At 51.6% G+C, this 19,257-nt stretch overlaps 9 protein-coding genes and 1 non-coding gene across 10 annotated transcripts; 5 read left to right on the top strand and 5 right to left on the bottom strand.

Annotated features, from left to right (window-relative positions):
- The first annotated feature begins 37 nt into the window (after positions 1-37).
- B0T23DRAFT_t335 lies at positions 38-109 on the top strand. Its single transcript has one exon. It is a non-coding gene; the product is annotated as a tRNA-Arg (tRNA).
- A 437-nt stretch (positions 110-546) lies between these two features.
- B0T23DRAFT_325079 (carbon-nitrogen hydrolase) lies at positions 547-1,575 on the top strand (the record flags this gene model as incomplete). Its single annotated transcript, XM_062835479.1, has 3 exons — positions 547-654; positions 743-1,114; positions 1,237-1,575. 3 exons carry the CDS (start codon positions 547-549, stop codon positions 1,573-1,575), a joined length of 819 nt encoding a protein of 272 aa, XP_062689358.1.
- A 1,667-nt stretch (positions 1,576-3,242) lies between these two features.
- B0T23DRAFT_234156 (pheromone receptor 2) lies at positions 3,243-5,201 on the top strand. Its single transcript, XM_062833938.1, has 2 exons — positions 3,243-3,286; positions 3,345-5,201. Exon 2 carries the CDS (start codon positions 3,415-3,417, stop codon positions 5,131-5,133), a length of 1,719 nt encoding a protein of 572 aa, XP_062689359.1. The 5' UTR covers positions 3,243-3,286; positions 3,345-3,414; the 3' UTR covers positions 5,134-5,201.
- Positions 5,202-6,516: 1,315 nt separating this feature from the next.
- Positions 6,517-7,401, top strand: B0T23DRAFT_447997 (uncharacterized protein; the record flags this gene model as incomplete). The annotated part of the gene is made up of 2 exons (XM_062841024.1): positions 6,517-6,589; positions 6,650-7,401. The coding sequence occupies 2 exons, from the start codon at positions 6,517-6,519 to the stop codon at positions 7,321-7,323; spliced, it is 747 nt and encodes a 248-aa protein (XP_062689360.1). The 3' UTR covers positions 7,324-7,401.
- Positions 7,402-8,094: 693 nt separating this feature from the next.
- On the bottom strand, positions 8,095-8,814 carry B0T23DRAFT_399193 (uncharacterized protein; the record flags this gene model as incomplete). The annotated part of the gene is made up of 1 exon (XM_062838404.1): positions 8,095-8,814. One exon carries the CDS (start codon positions 8,812-8,814, stop codon positions 8,095-8,097), a length of 720 nt encoding a protein of 239 aa, XP_062689361.1.
- A 1,506-nt stretch (positions 8,815-10,320) lies between these two features.
- B0T23DRAFT_324506 (uncharacterized protein) lies at positions 10,321-11,328 on the bottom strand (the record flags this gene model as incomplete). The annotated part of the gene is made up of 4 exons (XM_062835433.1): positions 10,321-10,714; positions 10,793-10,889; positions 10,954-11,127; positions 11,229-11,328. The coding sequence occupies 4 exons, from the start codon at positions 11,326-11,328 to the stop codon at positions 10,321-10,323; spliced, it is 765 nt and encodes a 254-aa protein (XP_062689362.1).
- A 677-nt stretch (positions 11,329-12,005) lies between these two features.
- On the bottom strand, positions 12,006-13,469 carry B0T23DRAFT_432185 (uncharacterized protein; the record flags this gene model as incomplete). The annotated part of the gene is made up of 5 exons (XM_062840359.1): positions 12,006-12,235; positions 12,317-12,702; positions 12,792-12,894; positions 12,954-13,288; positions 13,375-13,469. The coding sequence occupies 5 exons, from the start codon at positions 13,467-13,469 to the stop codon at positions 12,006-12,008; spliced, it is 1,149 nt and encodes a 382-aa protein (XP_062689363.1).
- A 1,370-nt stretch (positions 13,470-14,839) lies between these two features.
- B0T23DRAFT_448009 (uncharacterized protein) lies at positions 14,840-16,001 on the bottom strand (the record flags this gene model as incomplete). The annotated part of the gene is made up of 4 exons (XM_062841025.1): positions 14,840-15,169; positions 15,263-15,378; positions 15,473-15,580; positions 15,644-16,001. 4 exons carry the CDS (start codon positions 15,999-16,001, stop codon positions 14,840-14,842), a joined length of 912 nt encoding a protein of 303 aa, XP_062689364.1.
- Positions 16,002-16,499: 498 nt separating this feature from the next.
- Positions 16,500-17,664, bottom strand: B0T23DRAFT_365690 (uncharacterized protein; the record flags this gene model as incomplete). The annotated part of the gene is made up of 2 exons (XM_062836372.1): positions 16,726-17,664; positions 16,500-16,680 (listed from the first exon to the last, which is right to left on the bottom strand). The coding sequence occupies exons 1-2, from the start codon at positions 17,526-17,528 to the stop codon at positions 16,500-16,502; spliced, it is 984 nt and encodes a 327-aa protein (XP_062689365.1). The 5' UTR covers positions 17,529-17,664.
- Positions 17,665-18,209: 545 nt separating this feature from the next.
- On the top strand, positions 18,210-19,146 carry B0T23DRAFT_448013 (uncharacterized protein; the record flags this gene model as incomplete). The annotated part of the gene is made up of 2 exons (XM_062841026.1): positions 18,210-18,939; positions 19,016-19,146. 2 exons carry the CDS (start codon positions 18,210-18,212, stop codon positions 19,144-19,146), a joined length of 861 nt encoding a protein of 286 aa, XP_062689366.1.
- Between the last annotated feature and the right edge of the window lie 111 nt (positions 19,147-19,257).

Genomic DNA, 19,257 nt, shown 5'->3' on the forward strand with positions numbered 1-19,257 from the left:
ATATCAGTATTATTTTCCTAACCACAAACATCACCAAGGTCCGCTGGCTCAATGGCAGAGCGTCTGACTACGAATCAGGAGGTTCCAGGTTCGACCCCTGGGTGGATCGAGTTCTTATCATTTCGATGTTTCTTTTCCCTTTTTCAAATTTTTTTCTCATTTTGGTGGCGAGTTTGGATATTCTCGGCGTGGTTGTTGACTCAGGGTTAGGGTCGAAATTGTTAGTGCAGTTGCCATCCACCACTGCACTGGAACACGCCATCGATTACTTGGCGCCCAGAACCCCCCAAGTACTATAGTCGCGATAGCGTCAAATAAACCCCGCAGCAACAACAACAATCAGTCAAGAGACTCATTGACGACACTCCTCTTTATCTGCCTGCGCAACCATCCAAGTCCCTTCATTTCTCTTGAAATCCAGCTAAAACTGCATTGAGATCATCACCATGGCTCTTGTCGTATGTTTTCGTCACTCCTATCACCTTTTGTTTCGCACCATGGTCACGACGATAATGTGCCGATAACCAGCCCGGGTTCTATGCTGACATGGTAAGAAATCAGGCGGTTGGTCAGTTGACGTCAACGGCCAGCATGGCCAACAACCTTCGCCAATGTCAGATTCTTGTCAAGAAAGCAGTCCAAGCTGGTGCAAAGGTCAGTCAGCCATCTTTTTGTCTGATGAAGCTGGAGAATTGTCCGGCACCATGTATCCATAATATCCTGACCACAACAGCACCGCTAGGCCCTCTTCCTCCCCGAGGCAACAGACTACATCTCCTCCTCCGCCGAAGAGAGTCTAAGCCTGGTCAAGCCCGTGCAAGACAGTGAGTTCGTCCTAGGTCTCCAAGAGGAAGCCCGCCGATTCAAGCTGCCGATCCACGTCGGCGTCCACGAACCCAGCAGCCAGACCTCTTCGCAGCGCATCAAGAACACAGTCCTCTGGATCAACGAGCAAGGCGAAATTGCCCACCGGTACCAGAAGATCCACCTCTTTGACGTGGACATCCAGGGCGGTCCTGTCCTCAAGGAGAGCCAGAGCGTAGAGCCCGGGATGAAGATTGAGCCGCCGTTCGAGACGGCCTTTGGCAAGGTGGCGTCGACTATCTGTTTTGATGTCAGTTCTCTCATCCTCTCCTCCTCGTCCTCTTCTTCTATCTCTCACTTGTCAGGTCTCAACTTCACCCTACTTTGCAGAATGTAGTATGTGGCTGACTGGACTTGTCTACTACACTTCAGCTACGTTTCCCGGAAATTGGTATCTCTCTCCGAAGGCAGGGAGCCGAGATCATTACCTACCCTTCAGCATTCACTGTTCCCACTGGGCAGGCGCACTGGGAGGTTCTGTTGAGGGCTCGGGCGATTGAGACGCAGTCGTATGTCATTGCTGCGGCACAAGTTGGTAGACATAACGAGAAGCGAGTCAGCTATGGCCATAGCATGATCATTGATCCTTGGGGGAGGATTGTTGCCAGTGTGGGAGAAAAGGCGGATGAGCCTGAGATTGCGACGGCTACCATTGATCTTGAACTGGTGAAGAAGGTTAGGGCGGAGGTACCGTTGAGGAGAAGGACGTAAGTGTCTCGTTGCCCCAGTCCCATTGCTGATGCTCATCAGCAAGTCGAAGAAGGAAGTAGCTTGGAGATGATGCTGACTGACTCTTGTGGTAGGGATGTGTACCCGGAAGTGTAGCCGAGGGAGGCTAGCTACCTCTAGGCATAGCGTGGGTTTGACATGGTCCTGGAGGGATTCTCCCTTGGTCGTATCACATCTGGGTTCATCATCACAGAGCCCGGATTGACTGTGTTTCGACCCGATTCGTCGATAATGCATTGAAGGACAACCTCGGTGCCGGCGGGTCTTCCCCCGAAGGCTAGAAGGTATATTTAGGGATACCGTGACGCAATAGCTTGCAGCCCCGGGCCAGTTCTCCCCCATCGTTCCTTTATTCGGCCACGAACCGTCGCCCCAGGAACCGGTCCATGTCCGAACCCTTTGAGTCAATCACCACCTACAACACAGTGGAAGCTTCATCACTGATGGCAAGTCAACGATAACTAAGGACAGCAAAAAGGAGTTTCCAAGTATCGAAAGCGGTGTCATTTACCAACATCGGCTTCAGCAATATTTAGGTGTTGAAATCGGCAAACCGACCGACCCATGATGGCCAAGACTGCTGCGGATATTTCATCTCAACTTTTTTTTTTTTTTCTCCCCAAACACATACATCCGCATACCTGCCTTCATATTATACCACCTTCTCCCAGAATCTTCAATCTCACCTCGCACTGCATCACACACCCTTTTGACCTGTCACCACGTGCGATCCCGGGGATTCTCTTGCATGGCATAATGTTGTTTGGGGCAATCAGAAAAGAAAAGAAAAGAAAAGTGGGTCGCGCGCACGCAGATGTGTTTGGACAACAATACTAAGCTCTCGGAAGCGAACAATGCTAAGACGCCTCCTGGCCTCCCTCATATTCCCAACTTGAGCTTCCTCAAGTGAAACCACCACCCCCCGCCGTTTACACCCACCTGCAATGGGGAGGATTTCCACCCCAACTGGGAGAAAGGACAATAAGAGACAGATACAACTACATCCCGTTTCTTTATATTATCATCTTAACATCTCACATTCCCACAATTAGCCAGCCAGACCCGTCCTACCTATTATCTCCTCCCCTCCCACCAACCACTGCCGTGCACTCACTCCCTCACTCACTCACTTTACTTCTTCCGCCGCCGGGCCCAACAATATGATGTACCTACCGGTTCCTTATTATGATGCCTCCAACCGTTCGTGGCGATGCTAGAGAATAGGAAGTCAAACACTTTGGTCGAGAATGGGCAATCGTGCTACTCCTTCTTCTTCATCTTCTGTTGTAAGAAAGGTACCCGCGACTACAACCAGAAAACCACAACTCGCAAAAAAGGGGAAATTGGACTTCTCCTCCACCAGACCCAGTCCAATATACCGTCGTCGTCGTCGTTATCATAAGCTTGTCTTACTGAACTTTTCTTTTCCCTCATCAACCAAAGTAGTAATCAACTCTAATCTGGCGTCAACGATACGATACTGTGGTGAAAAGATTGTCACTCATTTAACAAACATCGTCGGCACTTTCACTTGAGGATTAACCAACACCTTCTTCTTTTCATTGGGCTTTCTGGTTCTTGATCAGCTTCTTACCTACTCACCTACCCATACAAAGCTCGCTTGACTCGAGCACCGCCAGCAAGGGTCTGTCTGTCCGTCTCCCTCCCCTGGGTCTGTTGGTGTGTAGATACGGTATGTCCAGAGTCAAGGCCGACGATCCAAGTCCCCAAACTGACTGAACCTTTCCCAGCGCTCAATCCCTTCCACACATCAAACCCACAGCACCCACCCATTCATTCATTGGGTCACCCATCAACACCATGGCCTCTTCCTCTTCGTCCCCTCCCGCCGACATCTTCAGCGGCATAACCCAATCCCTCAACTCCACCCACGCCACTCTCACCCTCCCCATCCCCCCGGCCGACCGCGACCACCTCGAGAACCAAGTTCTCTTTTTGTTCGACAACCACGGCAACCTCCTCAACGTCACCACCACCTACATCGACGCCTTCAACGACATGTTGATTTCCACCACCATCAACTACGCCACCCAAATCGGCGCCACCTTCATCATGCTCGCCATCATGCTGCTCATGACGCCCCGCCGCCGCTTCAAGCGCTTACCCACCATCATCAGCCTCCTGGCACTTTGCATGAACCTGATCCGCGTCGTCCTGCTGGCGCTTTTCTTCCCTTCGCACTGGACCGATTTCTACGTCTTGTACTCGGGCGACTGGCAGTTTGTGCCCCCCGGCGACATGCAAATCAGCGTGGCGGCCACGGTGCTCAGCATCCCCGTGACGGCCCTGCTGCTGTCGGCGCTGATGGTGCAAGCGTGGAGCATGATGCAGCTGTGGACACCGCTGTGGCGGGCCCTGGTCGTTTTGGTCTCGGGTCTGCTTTCGCTGGCGACCGTGGCGATGTCCTTTGCCAACTGCATTTTTCAAGCCAAGAATATCTTGTATGCGGACCCGCTCCCTTCGTATTGGGTGCGGAAGCTGTACTTGGCGTTGACGACGGGGTCGATTTCGTGGTTTACGTTCTTGTTCATGATTAGGTTGGTCATGCACATGTGGACCAACAGGAGTATCTTGCCGAGTATGAAGGGACTGAAAGCCATGGATGTCTTGATTATTACAAATTCCATCTTGATGCTGATCCCGGTCTTGTTTGCCGGGCTGGAGTTCTTGGACTCGGCCAGTGGGTTTGAGAGCGGTTCGCTTACCCAGACGAGCGTGGTCATTGTCTTGCCGCTGGGCACGCTTGTTGCGCAACGGATTGCGACGAGGGGATACATGCCTGACTCTTTGGAGGCTTCTGGACCTAATGGAAGTTTGCCGCTTAGCAATTTGAGTTTTGCTGGTGGTGGTGGTGGTGGTGGTGGTGGCAGTGGTGGCCACAAAGACAAGGAAAACGGAGGAGGAATCATCCCTCCCACCAACAACATCACAGCAGCCACCAACTTTTCCTCCTCCATCGCCTGCAGCGGCATCAGCTGCCTCCCCAAGGTAAAACGCATGACGGCCAGCTCGGCATCTTCAAGTCAACGACCCCTTTTGACAATGACCAACTCCACCATAGCCAGCAATGACTCGTCGGGTTTCCCGAGTCCAAGCATCCATAACACCACGACGACGACGCAGTACCAGTACTCTATGGGAATGAACATGCCCAACTTCCCACCTGTTCCTTTTCCTGGTTACCAAAGTCGTAACACGGGCGTTACTTCTCATATTGTCAGCGATGGACACCGCCAAGGCATGAACCGACATCCGAGCGTCGACCACTTTGATCGCGAGCTGGCGAGGATAGATGATGAAGATGATATGGATAAAGACGACGATGGGTACCCCTTTGCGTCATCCGAGAAGGCAGTCATGCATGGTGATGACGATGATGATGTAGAAAGGGGAAGGAGGAGAGCTCTGCCTCCGCCGCTTGGGGGAGTAAGAGTTGAAAGAACGATTGAGACTAGAAGCGAGGAGAGGATGCCGTCGCCTAATCCGCTGGGAGTCACGAAGCCGAGGTCATTTGAGTAGGGCTGGGATCCGGCAGTGCTCATGGCGATGGTGATTGGTGGTGCTGGATTTGGTGAGAGAGTGGGTGGGGGAGGTCAGGAGAGGGAGGGATGAGAAGACAGAGACGGAAGTGGTAATGAAGTTTTAAGCTGAGACTGAGGTGAAGCACGAGAGAAGAGAGATGACGAACAATGGAGTGATACCCTAATATGCAGTGAGCCTCGGAGATGGTGAAATTCTTTTGGTTGTATTACTAGACAAGGCAGGATGGTGGGTGTACATGGGTGATTGTTACCTTACCTAAGGGGGAGCCGTCTGGTCTGGCTTGGTGGCATGGCTTGCAATACCTACCCTTTCTTCGCAACTGGAGCAAAACTCGGTGCTTTCTGATACCAATGCTTCGTTGTTTCGTCAAGGCCAGCCAAAGTGACAAGTAGTCGGTGACTTAGTGCGATGTCGCCAGTTCGAGTTTTGCCCATTGTATACTTATTCAAGCAGTATAGAGGTAGTCGTCGAATAGCTGCCATCGTTCAGGGAGCTAGGTACAAGCATACTTGTAGATGACAGCTGAAGCAGACAGCACGGCGCCGGTCAAGGCATACGTGAGGGTCTTGTCGATGCAGATTTTGGGGCTTCTGCGGCTGGAGACTGAGATGGAGAGCGGGAAGGGGCTGAGTGTGTACGGTCTCGATTCGATGCCGAACTGGCGCAACGAATCCAGCCCAAGGCGGCAACGGTGACGAGAGGTGGATGGGAATGGAAACTTATCAGGAAGCGGAAAGAAGAGCGTGTTGTGGGAAGGAAATGGGAGGCAAGGTACCTCTAGCGATACACACAGACATAAGGTGCGCAGGGCGCCTGTAGCCAGAGGTAGGTAAGTAGAGGTACGTACCCATCTAGAAAGAGGTCATCGCGGCGCTGCCCCTGGCCAGCAAGAATGAGCTCGAGTCTCCATCTGCTTAAGGAATTTCCCCTTGGAAGGAAAGAAGGTGTCGAATTTGGTTGACCCTCCACAGTCCCGTCATCCACCTCAGTTTTGAACCACACAGCCGTTACTGCCGTTGCTACCTGTGCCTGGCTATTTTGCGTCCAACTTCTTCTTCTTCAACTTCCTCTACTTTACATTCTGGATTTCCAACAGTCACCTATAGTCTACACGCCCCGCCCGCACCCAACACGACGCCCAGCATGGCGGCTTCCTTTTGCCCCGGATCCCGACTGTCTCTCCATCCTGCCGACTTCCTGTCACCGGAAATCTACCACCAAGCAAGCAGGCTAAAGAAAGGCAGCAATAATGTCTATCGCCACCTATGAGACTTCGGCATCCAATTCCGAGGAGTCATCAGCTTGCACATCCACAGTCGACTATATCCACGGCTTCATCGTGATACCATCCCGCCCACTATGCCGGCTGTCCTGTCCAGACCAGAAGACGTGAGCCCACTCCATTCGAGGTGCTGGCACCAAGGAGGTACAGGTAAGTTGCAACATACCCCGTATTTTGATGATCATTGTGATATACTGACATTCAACAAAGTCACGGCCAACGGTTGTGTATTACCCATCATCACCTACGATCCAGAAGAGCAATATCGCACTACACATACTGTCATTGTCCTCCATGACCGACCCGGCTACAACGATATCTTTGAACTCTTTGCACGAGAGATTTTCAACAACAATGCCATGTTGACTGCCGTCTCTCGACGCAACAGCCTTCGCCGCCAGTTTCCAACTTTCAGATGGGTCTTTGCGGCTGGAATTTTGGAAGCCCGTACACTACTAGGTCACAGAAAAGAGATGCGACCCCGATGGGCTCGTGATACCCCATTACCTGATGTCATGTTTACCTGTCATCACGTTTTTTCCCTTGTCGAGGCAGAAGAACTTCAATATTCTGCAGCAGAGGTTCCCAATCCCAGGTCGCGCATCTTTTTGGTAGGATTTGGGAAAGGCTTCCACATCGCCGCGGCGTTATTCTTTGGTGAACCATTGTGGGGCCTAGGTGGCCTAATTGGCTTCGCCGGCTTTTTGCCCAATATGCGAGAGCTTATAGCACTGGGTCGTGGGCCCGATTCGGCAGACAATGAAAGATGCCGCCAGTTCCTAAAGGATCTTCAGACTTGTTATTTTGGGAGGCAGTCACCCCCAAGTCAAAATACCGCCAGCACTCAGACAAGCGGTCAAGATGATGCTACTCGTCCGGGCTAGAAGCGCCCCGTGCCCGCAGGCTTCGAGAGCGGGCTCGTAGGGAAATTGAGAGAAACGCCCATCTTTCTGGCACAGGACCCAAAAGTAGGGGCGTTGGAGGATCGCGATATCAAGCACGCCCTACTGACGAGCGCAAGAATCCTTTCTGAGCTCGGCTTCAAACGAGTCCAGTGTCACCACTACTCTCAGGAAACATTGCATTCGGGGGATGCGCTTTGGTCCCAGATGCTCGCTGCTTTGGTGTCTTTTCTTCAAAGCCGCAGTCGTCAAATTTCTCAGCCTGCTCAGGTTTTGGGTAGCGTGGCCGGACGAGAGATCTTGAACTAGTCGGCTGGCTGGTTGTGGCAATTGGGGTGCGAAGCGACAAGAATATGGTGATCTCGCGAGAACCGTATGGATTGGGTATGTTCAAGTTGTCTTACACAAATAGCGACGCAAAAGTATTACATTATCAGAGCAAGAAGCGAATTTGACAGGAACATGGATTTTCATCAACACCCAACGCAATCAGTCCAGAACGCCATGGCCCACAATCATGCCAACGCCTTTTGATACTTTTTTTCCCATTCTACTTGTTCCGGTTTTTTTCTTCCTTGTAAATGCTAGACTTGGCAAGACTTCCCATCACCAACTTTTCCTTCCTGTGTGTTCCCTTCCTGAACTGCCATCATTCGCATCTCATTCGGTTAGCACTCCTATCCACCATGATTTGCAAGAAGGAAGTTCACCACTAACCTCAACCAGTCCCCTTGAGTTCACCAAGCACCCCGCTTAGCGACTGCTGTAATACGACGAACTGCCACCTCCAGAATATCCAGAGCTACCGCCGCCACCACCAGAGTAGCTCGAAGAACCACGTCCCGAAGAAGAACCGCCACCACCAGAGTATCCAGAGCTACCACCACCACCACCACCACCGCCGCCGCCAGACGACGAGTAGTAAGACGGAGGCTCAGAGCCCGAATATCCGGACCGGCCATTAGAAGAGGTGTAGTAGGACCCGCCGCTACCACCAGAGGTCACGGTGTAACTGGGCGTGTCGGGGCCGTAGTTGGCCGTTGGGATGTAGTCGGAGTAACCACCTCCGCCGCCGCCAGACGAAGAACCACCGCCGCCGCTTCCGCCGGAGTAGCGGGAAGAGCCACCTCCCGAAGTAGAGGAGTAGTAAGATGGAGGAGGAGCAGCACTGCCAGACGAGGAGGAGGAGTAATAGGAAGGAGGCTCAGAGCCTGAGTATCCGGATTGGCCATTAGAAGAGGTGTAGTAGGATCCTCCGCTACCGCCGCTGGTGACGGTGTAAGAGGGCGTGTCGACAGCGTAACCCGCGGTCGGGATGTAGTCGGAGTAGCCACTGCCGCCGCCCGAAGAAGAGCCACTGCCGCCGCCGGAAGAGGAGGAATAAGTACCGCCGCCGGAAGAGGAGTAAGTGCCGGAGCGACTGCCGGAGGAGGAGTAGCGGGAGGAGGAGGAGCGTCTGCCTGAGTAGGACATTTTGGTGACGTTCTTGGGGTTTGTGTTAGGCTCTGTGTGTGTTGTTGTTGTTGTTGTTGTTGTTGTTGTTGTTGTTGTTGTTGTTCTGGTCTTTGCTTGACAAGTTGTTTTCCAGTCTCGTTGTTGCGATGGTCTGGAGAGGATAAATGGAGGGGCACTGGAAAGTAATCAGAGGGAGTTCTTTTATGGGTTCCTGCGGGAGGGATGAACAATGAATATATTTATCGTTACAGACAATTCACTGTACGGTCGATCTTCACGGTCAAGGTTCGCCATGGTGGTGAACAGCGATGGTGTTGAGCATACCCGACCTCTTCACTGGGCCTGGGAATCAAGGTTGCGACTGCGGACCAAACGGATCAACTATTCACGATACTCTGACCATGGTGTTGAATGGGATAGTGGTTGGTAGGACCTGTTCACTTGTTCACCGGCGAGTGTAATTGCCAATATAAACTGGCGACAAACGGGAAGAGTCTTAAGGTCCTCCATCATCAAGGTTGACGGTTCGGGGTGAAGGGACCCAAGAGGGTAAAGTGTCACCCGGCAGAAGAAAATCTGACACAATGTCCTCGAAGTTTTGTGTCCGATCGCATGTCGTCGTTCACCGCTCTCTAGCAGAGATTCTCCCATGAAGAACCGGGTTAAAAGTCGGACACAGCCATCCAACACTTCGATGATGAACAAAGTAACGAACACCTACATGTCTTATGGACATAATCCAGGTGAACAGGAGGAGATTCATGACCAGGTTGATGTTGAGTCGGTGATATACTTACCGGCACGGGCCCCATCTTGTCAGGGGAAATGGAGGGATCCATGTCTCATTCATTGGGGCCATAAAGGTCAGCATGTTGCAACAAATTCCAGTTGCTCTTCATCTCTACGATCCGAATGACCGTTCAGCGAAAATTATTGACTGCCTTGTCAGGATACCAAAGAGATTAACCAATGCTTCCGCAACCTTCAGTTTACTTCATCTATTAACATCCTGGGACTCCTCTGCGGAATGCGATGGTGCACCATCGTAAATGCATCGTGGTGAGAATGAGGTTACATGTAAGTACCTATCTCTATGATCTTTCTTTTTCGGGACAGTTCTGGGCTTAGCTGCCTACATAGTAGACTCGACATGACCTTGGTCCCTTACCTCATCGATACCTAGGTAGGTATTTCCTTGAAGCAAATCCAGCTATACTGACAGGGGTAAACAGATAGAAGCTTCTCCAACTTGAAGGAAGCTCGGATGTCAAAAAATTCGGGACGTCACTCTAAAGGTACTTTATCAACAAATCACTATCGAGCAAACAAAGGAGAAGACTCAATTTAGCGTGTCTGGATTGGCGCCGCTTCCACCAAATCAGCGTAATAATGATCCTCAGATACAGATATCACGATGATCCCTCGATGAGTCGATTACTTCAACGAAAAACTACCTACTCAACCATCCAACTAGACCTCCACACACCCACCTATCCCAATAGTTTACATCCCATCGGCGGCAGGTTATACATGCCCATGTCCATGTCCATGCCCATGCCCCATCCCCATACCTCCCCCGCTCGGCCCTCCATTCCTCCACTCATCCTCCACCACCGTTCCAGGAGCCGGCTCAACTTTCAGACTCCCATTAAACCTCTCACTCACCCACTCTCGAATCCTGCCAAAATCACGACAAGTATGCGGGCGATCCGAGTCGATATAGTTCTGTCCCAGCGCCTTATAGTACCGCGACGGGATGGGCGTCAGGTCGGCATTACACAAGACAGTTTGCCGTAGGTGGTCGAGACAGTGGTCCCGGTGGAAGGTGCCGTGGATGTCGCTGTCGATGGGGTAGTGGTCGGGGTAGAAGGCTTTGCGGATGTGGTCCAGGCAGTGAAGGGTGTGCATTACTTCTAGGCTGGTGTGATGGGGGGTTAGTATGGAATGAATGAGGGTTTGTGGGGAGGGAAGAAGGGAAAGAAAAAGGACAACTCACGCAACGACATATCCCCCATGCTTAGGGCTCCAAAACTGCTTGTACTCATCACCCCAAGCGCTTTTGGCTTCTTGTTCCGTCAGGAGAAAGAATCGGCCTTAGCAGCCGGTCAGCAAAGGACAAGCATCAAACGAGCAGCCGAAAGGAAGCATCAAACCCACCCCAATGCAACAAAGCCCAATTATGATCAATCTCCCTCCTCGGCGTGCCGACGTACGCCTCATGATGAGCCTCGCCAACATTTGGGACAGGTACATACTCGGTCCCATCCTCCTTGAACCGAGGACTCCCGCCAAAGTCCACCGTCTTGACTTTTATCAGGTGTTTGGCAGCGTCTTTGTTTCCAAATGAATCATCAGCACCAGTTTAGCTCATGAGACATCTTCTCCTCAATGTTGAAGCACCAAAGAAGAAAGTAGGTAGACAAGAAACTCACCAAGTTCACTCCTAAACCCTTTTGCAAAACTCCCATGTTTCCTTACGGCGTGAAGCTCGGCAGTTAACCAGGTCGTTGTGCAGGCGAAGAAGAGGGACATGAAGATCCAGAAGCTTAGGGTTTTACCGGGCCAGAGGAATCGTTGTTGTTGTTGTTGTTTTTCTTGCTGGGACTGAAGGGATTCGGGTCCATCTTCGGCTTGGGGGAGGCTGAAGTAGGGTTTGGATTTGGAGGGGAAGGAGAAGGAGGGGAAGAAGATGGTTGTCATTGTGTGGATTGTCCCCGCTGTTGCTCCAGTCCGCGCTGTTGGTTGCTTCAGTGTGTTGGTGATGGAAATGGATAATGAAGGGGAAAGGGGAGGGATTTGCTTGGGGACGACGGTAGGGAGCAGCTGATTGTGCGGATGGTTCGATGCTGGACGAACAGTTTGAGAGGTTCCTCTCGTTCTCACATTGCCCGTTTGGTATAACAGTCCTTGGGCTTGCACTTGCCCATTGATGTCCCGACCGACCCAGATTGTTGCGTATTGGCTTCATTTGGCGTTTGCGTGCGTTACGATTAGATGAAGCGTCTACTCGACCCTGACGCGGCGGCCGGCTAATGTGCGCCTCGACATTTGGCGCCGGCGCCTACCTCTACGCATCGCGGACACTCGCCAACCAGCACCACCACCACCACACATTCTCACATTGCAACAGCTTCCTGTTTCCAATCTCGCAGTATCCTACGTCTGATGCATCAAATGTATTCTGTAGACTAGGTATGCAAAGTCACATCCTACTGATACCGATAACACAACTCCCCACTCTCCGTACTCATCGCCCTCTCCACCAATACGTCCTCGGTAAACCCTCCATACAGTAACACATCCCTGACACTCGCCTCTCCCGGCGTCGAGTTAAACATGTGTTTGCCGCTGTATTCTCGCAGTCTGACCTCGGGGTTTTCCCATTGCCAGCGCCACCACATTCTGTCGAGGGAGGCGTGGTGGACGTAGAATAGGGGGTCTGTGTTTGGTCGTGTCATTGTCCCGTTACCTAGTAACTGAGAAAAAAAAAAGAAAAAGAGAAAACGGAAAACAAACATACCATTAGCAGCAGTCATGGCCCTGAAATCTCCTCCCACACTCTGATGCAACCCATTATGCAACTTTTCCTCCACCTGCTTCCCAAACTCCTCGTACCCCTTGACTCTCAAGATCTCCCCGATTGCTTCGGGCTTATAATGGTCGCCCGGTATCTCGCCCGTGGTAACGTTCCGCTTAGGGTCGTTGAACCCCCGCGACAGACAGTGCGTGACGTAGGTGTGGTTGTAGATGATAGGCCTTAAATCGGCAAAGGGCCCGTCTAGCACGCAACGACCTTGCCCAACGCTAGGGGGAGCAGAAGGCGAACCGTCGGATCCGAAGCCGGTGGTGGGAGAAAAGATGGAGGAAGAGGACAGGGAGAGGTGGTCTAGGGACCAGTCCCAGTAGCTACACATTCACATAGTCGCATTAGACGGAAAGAGTGTCGAGGCATCGAAGTTGATGGGTTAGGTGGGGGAAAAAAGAGAGGGACTTACGGAATGGTACCACCCCTAGGAAACCCACATTTATCCTTGAGGATGTTTTCGAAAATGTGTAAAGTCCATCGATGCCATGGTAGGAAGGACGCCGAGCGGTGGCCTGTTGTTTGTCTCGTTTGTCATCTTCTTCACTTCTAGTATCTCAAGTGAGGTACATACACCAACTCCCAACTCCCCCATGCAAAATCGCAAAGTCATCATAAACAGTCCTGTTATTCTCTCCCCACTCCGACGGCGTTCTCGCCAGACAATGGATGGCGTCCACGAACTCGTTTCTTTCCGTTTCCGTAAGCGAGCGCCATTCGCGTCGGGTGGCAATGTTTTTGCAAGTCCCTAGTTTTTTGTTCGTGTTGCTGCCTTGCCAGAAACTGGCAAATGGTGGCGGTGATAGGGGATCAGGGATAAAGAAGGGCAAAAGAATGAACCGGATTACTAGGCTGATCCAGGCTAGGGTGGTGATGAAGAGGTAGGCTGTTAGGAGGTATTGTTTTAGTCTAATAAATCAAAAGAGGGTTAGCTGGTGGTCTATAGTTGTGCTTGTGATGCAAACCGACGGAAACAAACACATTGGGTGACCTACGTCGTCGTCTCCTCAGCCGGTTTTTGTTCCTCTTCCGGGGATGAGGAGGAGGAGGAGGATAAGGAGGTCTGGCTTTCGCTATCGTCTACTGGCATGTATCGAGGCTCTCGCCGCCATTCTCTGTATGCGATCCGTATTGATTCGAACATTACTGGTGATCGATGGGGGGGAGAGGCTAAAATGGGAATAGCTTCACTTCCGTTGTCATCTGTGAGGTCGAGTGGTCAGAGTGAAGAGAGCGCTGTCAAAGTTCATCCAACTTCCAAACCCGCTAAAAGATTTCGAATAGCGCACTGCAGCGCAATACATCGCTCTGCCCAGCTGAGCTTAGGGCCTGTGCAGTAGGGACAAAAGTGGAGCCCGCGCTCAATTCCGGTGGGTCCCAACGCGCCTCCTTCCCTTTGCGCCAAATTTGTGTTATGCTATTGGCTGTATTGATTGCCCGCTCCCCTGGTAGTAGCGGGGATGCGCCTAACAATTTCCAGTCTGGACGTCAGGAAGGCATCCGAACTTCAGACGAACTGGAAAGCTGCTTTGCCTTCCATGCCTTGCCCAGACCAGGCCGTGAACGTCTCCTCTGCCCTCGCTCCATTGCTCGTGGGCTTGTAACGCACTTTGTCTTTTCGTCTTGCAAATCCAGTAGACTGGTATCGCACGTCGGCCCAAGAGACCAAAAGAAAATGATGAAGAATCTCGCCGCCCTCGTTTCCGCAGTCTTGTTGCTGCCCTTTGCGGCCGCTTTGCCAACGCCCAACCCAGTCCGAGCCGATGTATGTCATTGTCCAGTGTTTGTTGCCGTGGACAAAATGAGGACTAACTGAATCCTGTTTCTTTGTCCAGGGACTTGTTCCCCAGGAGCTGCAAGATAGTGCTGTAAGTCTGTTTGACTGCCTGCCATTTCCCCTTCTGGACTATTTCGAACCGTGATAGCTGATATACTGTTTGTGTGTCGTTGTAGTGTAGGTGATGTCTTTGGACTGCTTAATCTCATGACTAGCTGATGATTTGACGTAGTATGACTGACTGACTTTACCTGGATATCAGAGTAGGTGGTTTTCTTGTTTCAGTTTTCTTGCTCCCAGTAATGAATCATGACGAACATAGCTGATGGAATTCAATCAGCAACCTAGCGGACTTGCACGAGTTTGACAGATGATGAACTGGATAGTATAAGATTGGGAGGTCCTGGACTAGGGACAGTTGGAATCATTGGAGAGAGGGCCTAGAAAAGTTAAGGTAACTACTAGGGAAGTTGGAGGTCAGGGCTGATAACCAGCATAAAGGAACGAATACTGATTCACTATAAGTATTGAAATGACAGAGGACATGTTGATTTCGCCGGTGACGTCCTATAGTAAATCTCCCAAAAAGACGGGCAAGCTCCACCCTCCTCCCTTTCCACCCTCACAACCCCCTTCCCCAACTCCCGCTTCCACCTTGCACCAACCGCATCAACCCCCCCCCCTCAAACCGCCTCTGTAAGCCTCCTCTCCTCCGCCCACCCCTTCAAAGCCCTATAATCCTTACACAAATGCACCGCCCCCGTCCCATCCGTTGCCGACAACTCCGGGTGATTCAGATCCTGTCCTTCCAGCGCCGTGTCGCCGCAGCAGACGACGGACTGGCGGAGGTAGCGGAAGCAGTGGTCTATGTGGTTGTGGTTGGTGTGTCCCTGGGAATGGGAAGGATTGTGATGGCCATTGTCTCTGCGTGTATGTCCTTGGGAAGCGGCAGAAGGGGGGTTGTGGTCATGGTTGGGTTCTGAAAGGGAGTTGTAGGCTTGCATTATAGTGTACTGATAGATGGGGTGGGTGTGTTAGTACGTAGGTGTGTTTTTGTTTGGGAGTGGGGATGAGAGTGGGAGGATGAAAGGGGAGACATGGCTTACAAGGCAGTGAAGTTGATGAAACACACTGATGGAGTAGACGGTTTGGTCTTGGAAGTCAATGGGTTGTGGAAGGGTGTATTGGGATGGGTCGTCGACGGCTATGAAGCCCTGGCCAACTGTGGGTTGTTGAACCGTGTTAGCTATCAGCAGTCTTGGAGAAGAGCATCGCAAGAAGAGCTTGGGAGAGAGAGGACGGGAGACATTGCGTACCAGGTTTATAAGACCGCCAGTTCCCTTCGGTGGCATTTGCCGATGCTTCTGTTTTATGGTCCGAAGTAGCCAGCGGGTCTTTCCCGAAGACGACAGGCTTGACCTCGACTGTGTCATGCAAAAGGTCAGCACATCTACTTCACCACAAATCGAGGTTACAACGAAACTCACACTCAGGCACCAATCCATTCAGTTCACCAGCGAGACTGAACACCTTCTTCCTGGAACCGGTGTTTTGAGATCCCCCATGTCCTGAATCGCGCGTGTAAACAACAATACCGGCAATAGCGACCGCACCAAGGAAGAAAACAGTGAGGGCCAGGACCGGAAGGACGAGAAGTCTGTACCATCGTGACCGACTTGACCTTCCAAGGAGCCTTTGGCTGGCAATATGTTGAAGACGGTTGGAAGTAGCGCTCAGAAGACCGACATCTTCTTCTTCTTCTTCTTCATGTTCTTCTTCGGATTTATATGACGGCAGGGTCGGAGACTTGAAAAAGTCCGAGTTACTGGGGCGAGAGGGTCCCATGATGAGTATACGGGGCAGCACTGGAAATGTCAGGTAGGAAAGATGTTGTGAATGATGGGGTTGTTTGAGGTACACAAAGTCAAGGAGCAAAGGCTGGTAAGGTAATGGGAATTTGTCTTGGAATTTTTGGAATACCCAGGGGCACTCACCCCCCGGCGCCGTAGAATGTGATACGTTCTACCATACTGGGTGAATGGAATGCGGTTCGTTAGCTTGCGCCAATTGCGCCTCACGACCTTCATCCGGCTGATAAGGAAGGTAGAGGTACAATGTAGGGTATCTATCGATAACAGCTTTGTCTGCAGGTAGAACTATCTCCTGATGGACAAAAGATTCGGTAATCACATTCAAACAATTGATATGACCCAGGTATCTATCTAGATATGCAGTGGCTAGGAAAAAAACCTCAAATTTCATTGGCAATACTCAAAACCCAAAATTCACATACATCCCAATATACCTCTACCCAACACCAACAGAAGCTACCTCACAGTACTCCTACTCCAACTCAAACACCGCCCACCAAACATCCATACACCTCACCTTGTCCACGCCACCCCTCTCCATCTCCTCATACGCCCTTTTGACCTCCTTAACCACCCCCAATATCTCCTCCTCTTTCTCCTTCGCAAACCCCTCCTTTTTCACTCTCTCTTCAAACTTCCCTCCCCGCACACACCTCGTCTCAAAGTGTCCCTCCAGATACTCCTCCTTGGGCGTGAACTTGCCTTCCCTAGCTACCTTGAACCCCGCCGCTTGTGCCGCCTTGGTGATGGCCTCGACGTCGGGCGCAGCGCGGACATTCAGCGGCATCTCTTCTTTTTTAGAGGAGGAGGCCTGCTGCTGCTGCTGCTGCTGTTCCTCGTTATTGAGGGGATTATTGCAACGTGAGTCCGCTTCGGACTTGTAAGCGAAATACAAAGCCTGAGCTTTAGCGGCGAGGATGTGTGGCGTTTGGGTGACGGGGAAGGGAGCGTGCTTGCTGTCGTACTCGGCTACGTAGACCTTGCGGATATTGGCAGCTGCCAGTTCTTGAAAGAGCGAGACGACGGAGTCGGAAGAGGGGAAGTAGAAGAGGGAGTGGCAGGCTGTGGCGACGTCGAATTCTTTTGTCTTTTTGTTGTTCAAGCTATCTCCATCACCAGCGGCAGAGCTAGAATTAAAAAAGGTGGCGGCGTCGACTTGGTTGTAAAAGGAGAGACGGTCACCCAGGGCAGATTGCAGGATCTTCTCCTGGGACTCGGAAATGTTCAACGGGGTGCCGTAGTCGGGCGGCGCGCTGTCGATGCCGGTGACGTGGCAGGTCGGACCGAGTTCCAGGGCCAGAACGAGGGAGGAGTCGCCTTGGCCGCAGCCAATGTCGAGGACGCGACTGCCGGGTGGGATGGACCATACTGAGAGAATGGAGAGACGCTGGCGGAAGCGGGGGATTTGAACGAGCGATGTCAGGGACTGGTCGTGGGGGAAGCAGGTGATGAGGGTGGTGATCTTGGACTCTTCCTCGGAGTCCATTTCTGGGATGGCCATTGTGTATGTTGGCCTGGATAGATATGGTTTGGGTTCGGTGTTTGATTGAGAGAAGAGAAGGAGAAGGTCTGCAAGGTGAACTGGTGTTATGAAGCACCTTGTTGTTTTCCCAAGATGTTGTAGGTTGTAATTGTAGCAGGTACAGGAGGGATACGATCTGTCTTTTTCTTGGTGGCGTACGCAGGCGTGTAACGGGAACCGTGCATACTATATAATAGCAGACAATATCCGCTTGAATCATACCCAAAATGCTTATTCAAGAGGCGCCGCTTAAGGGACTGCTTTGTCGTCCGTACAAAACAGTACGATACTGGAGCGGGACGTTGATAGGACGGATCGGATGTCCGTAACGTGTCTGCTAAACTGGCGCCAAATACGAAGCGCTACAGCGGAAGAAGAGATGAGAACCATTCAACTAACGCCAAACAGACCTAGCCTTAGGTTGCCGGCAAAGCGCAGGAACAAGCCAGTGATATTGCAACCAACCGTGCTGGGATATTTTTTTTTTTTTTTTTTTTTTTTTTGAAATGAACTCACCTACAAGGGGGACACGAAAACACCGTAGAGGTAGTGGTTGTAGACCTGTAGAAAGCCAATATTCAACGGGTCAATATATCTCCCAGTAAGCGCTACACCCAAGGCCTGCCGGCAATCACTGACGCCTCCCTTTGGACCCAGACCATGGCAACAGGCGGCATACGACTGTGGTGTAGCAACTTGATGGCAACCTTGAAGATGCCAGAGGTACGGCATGACCCTGGCCGGCTGGACGAAGACAGCGAAGATGATGAACAAGCACAGCTCAGCAAACAGAGCCTCAAGCGGTGCGAATACGAGACTGATGATGAAACGCCCTCGACAAAGCGACGTTTCTGGCTGCGGATATTGCTACTGCTGGTAGGAGTAGTTGTGGGAACAACACTTGTCACTCATGTCTGGACTCGTCACTCCATCTGCCATGTCTCTCCCACAAGACAACACCAGTCCTCCCATTCTCCATCCATACATCATGGACACAACCATGCCGAGGACACCCCACCGAGCCATAAAGGCGAAGTGAAGGAGTGCGGAACTTCACCGGAGGAAGCTCAAGCCAGAGGGTGTGTATTTGAACAACAGTTACCAGCCTGGGTTCCCAGAGCCTGCGCCTTTCCAGAAGTTGTTGAGGAGTACAAGGACAACTTTGGAGACATGATGACGGACTGGACTTGGTATTGGGACAGCAACACCACCATGCAAGTTCCACCGGAGGCAGTGCCGGATTTGCAGGCGGGTAACTTTTCGGTGATTTATACCAAGTACCAGGCTTCGCATGATTTGCATTGCCTCTATTGCTCCCGCAAGATCATCTATGCGCTGAGCAAGGGCATCAAGATGATGGATGCCCGGTGCCATCAGTTCTATCATGGAGGTATGTTAAAAGCAATTCAGTCCAGTCTGAGATATATAGGGCAGATGTGTGCTGACCAGTGTGTGTATCTCTCTAGCGCACTGCATACAACACATTGGAAATTCCTTGATGATGGCTGAGAGGGGAGACCAGAAAAGGATACGGACTTGGGTGTACCCGCTCATGTACCATAACTGTGTGCCACTGACTTCGACCCAAGAATCGTGAGGGCGGCCATGCATGTGTGCTGGAGGAGATACCTACACAGAGGTACCTTTCTGTACTGTGTATGTAAGATTGACACAGGAGGCCCGAGCGTTTTCGCACTCAAGCACGTAC

The sequence above is a fragment of the Neurospora hispaniola genome, assembly GCF_033458365.1.
Source record: "Neurospora hispaniola strain FGSC 10403 chromosome Unknown B0T23scaffold_8, whole genome shotgun sequence".
NCBI lineage: Eukaryota > Fungi > Ascomycota > Sordariomycetes > Sordariales > Sordariaceae > Neurospora > Neurospora hispaniola.

What these genes read in the sequence shown, in the direction of transcription:
- B0T23DRAFT_234156 (XM_062833938.1), top strand. Translation starts at nt 3,415, where the DNA reads ATGGCCTCTTCCTCTTCGTCCCCTCCCGCCGACATCTTCAGCGGCATA.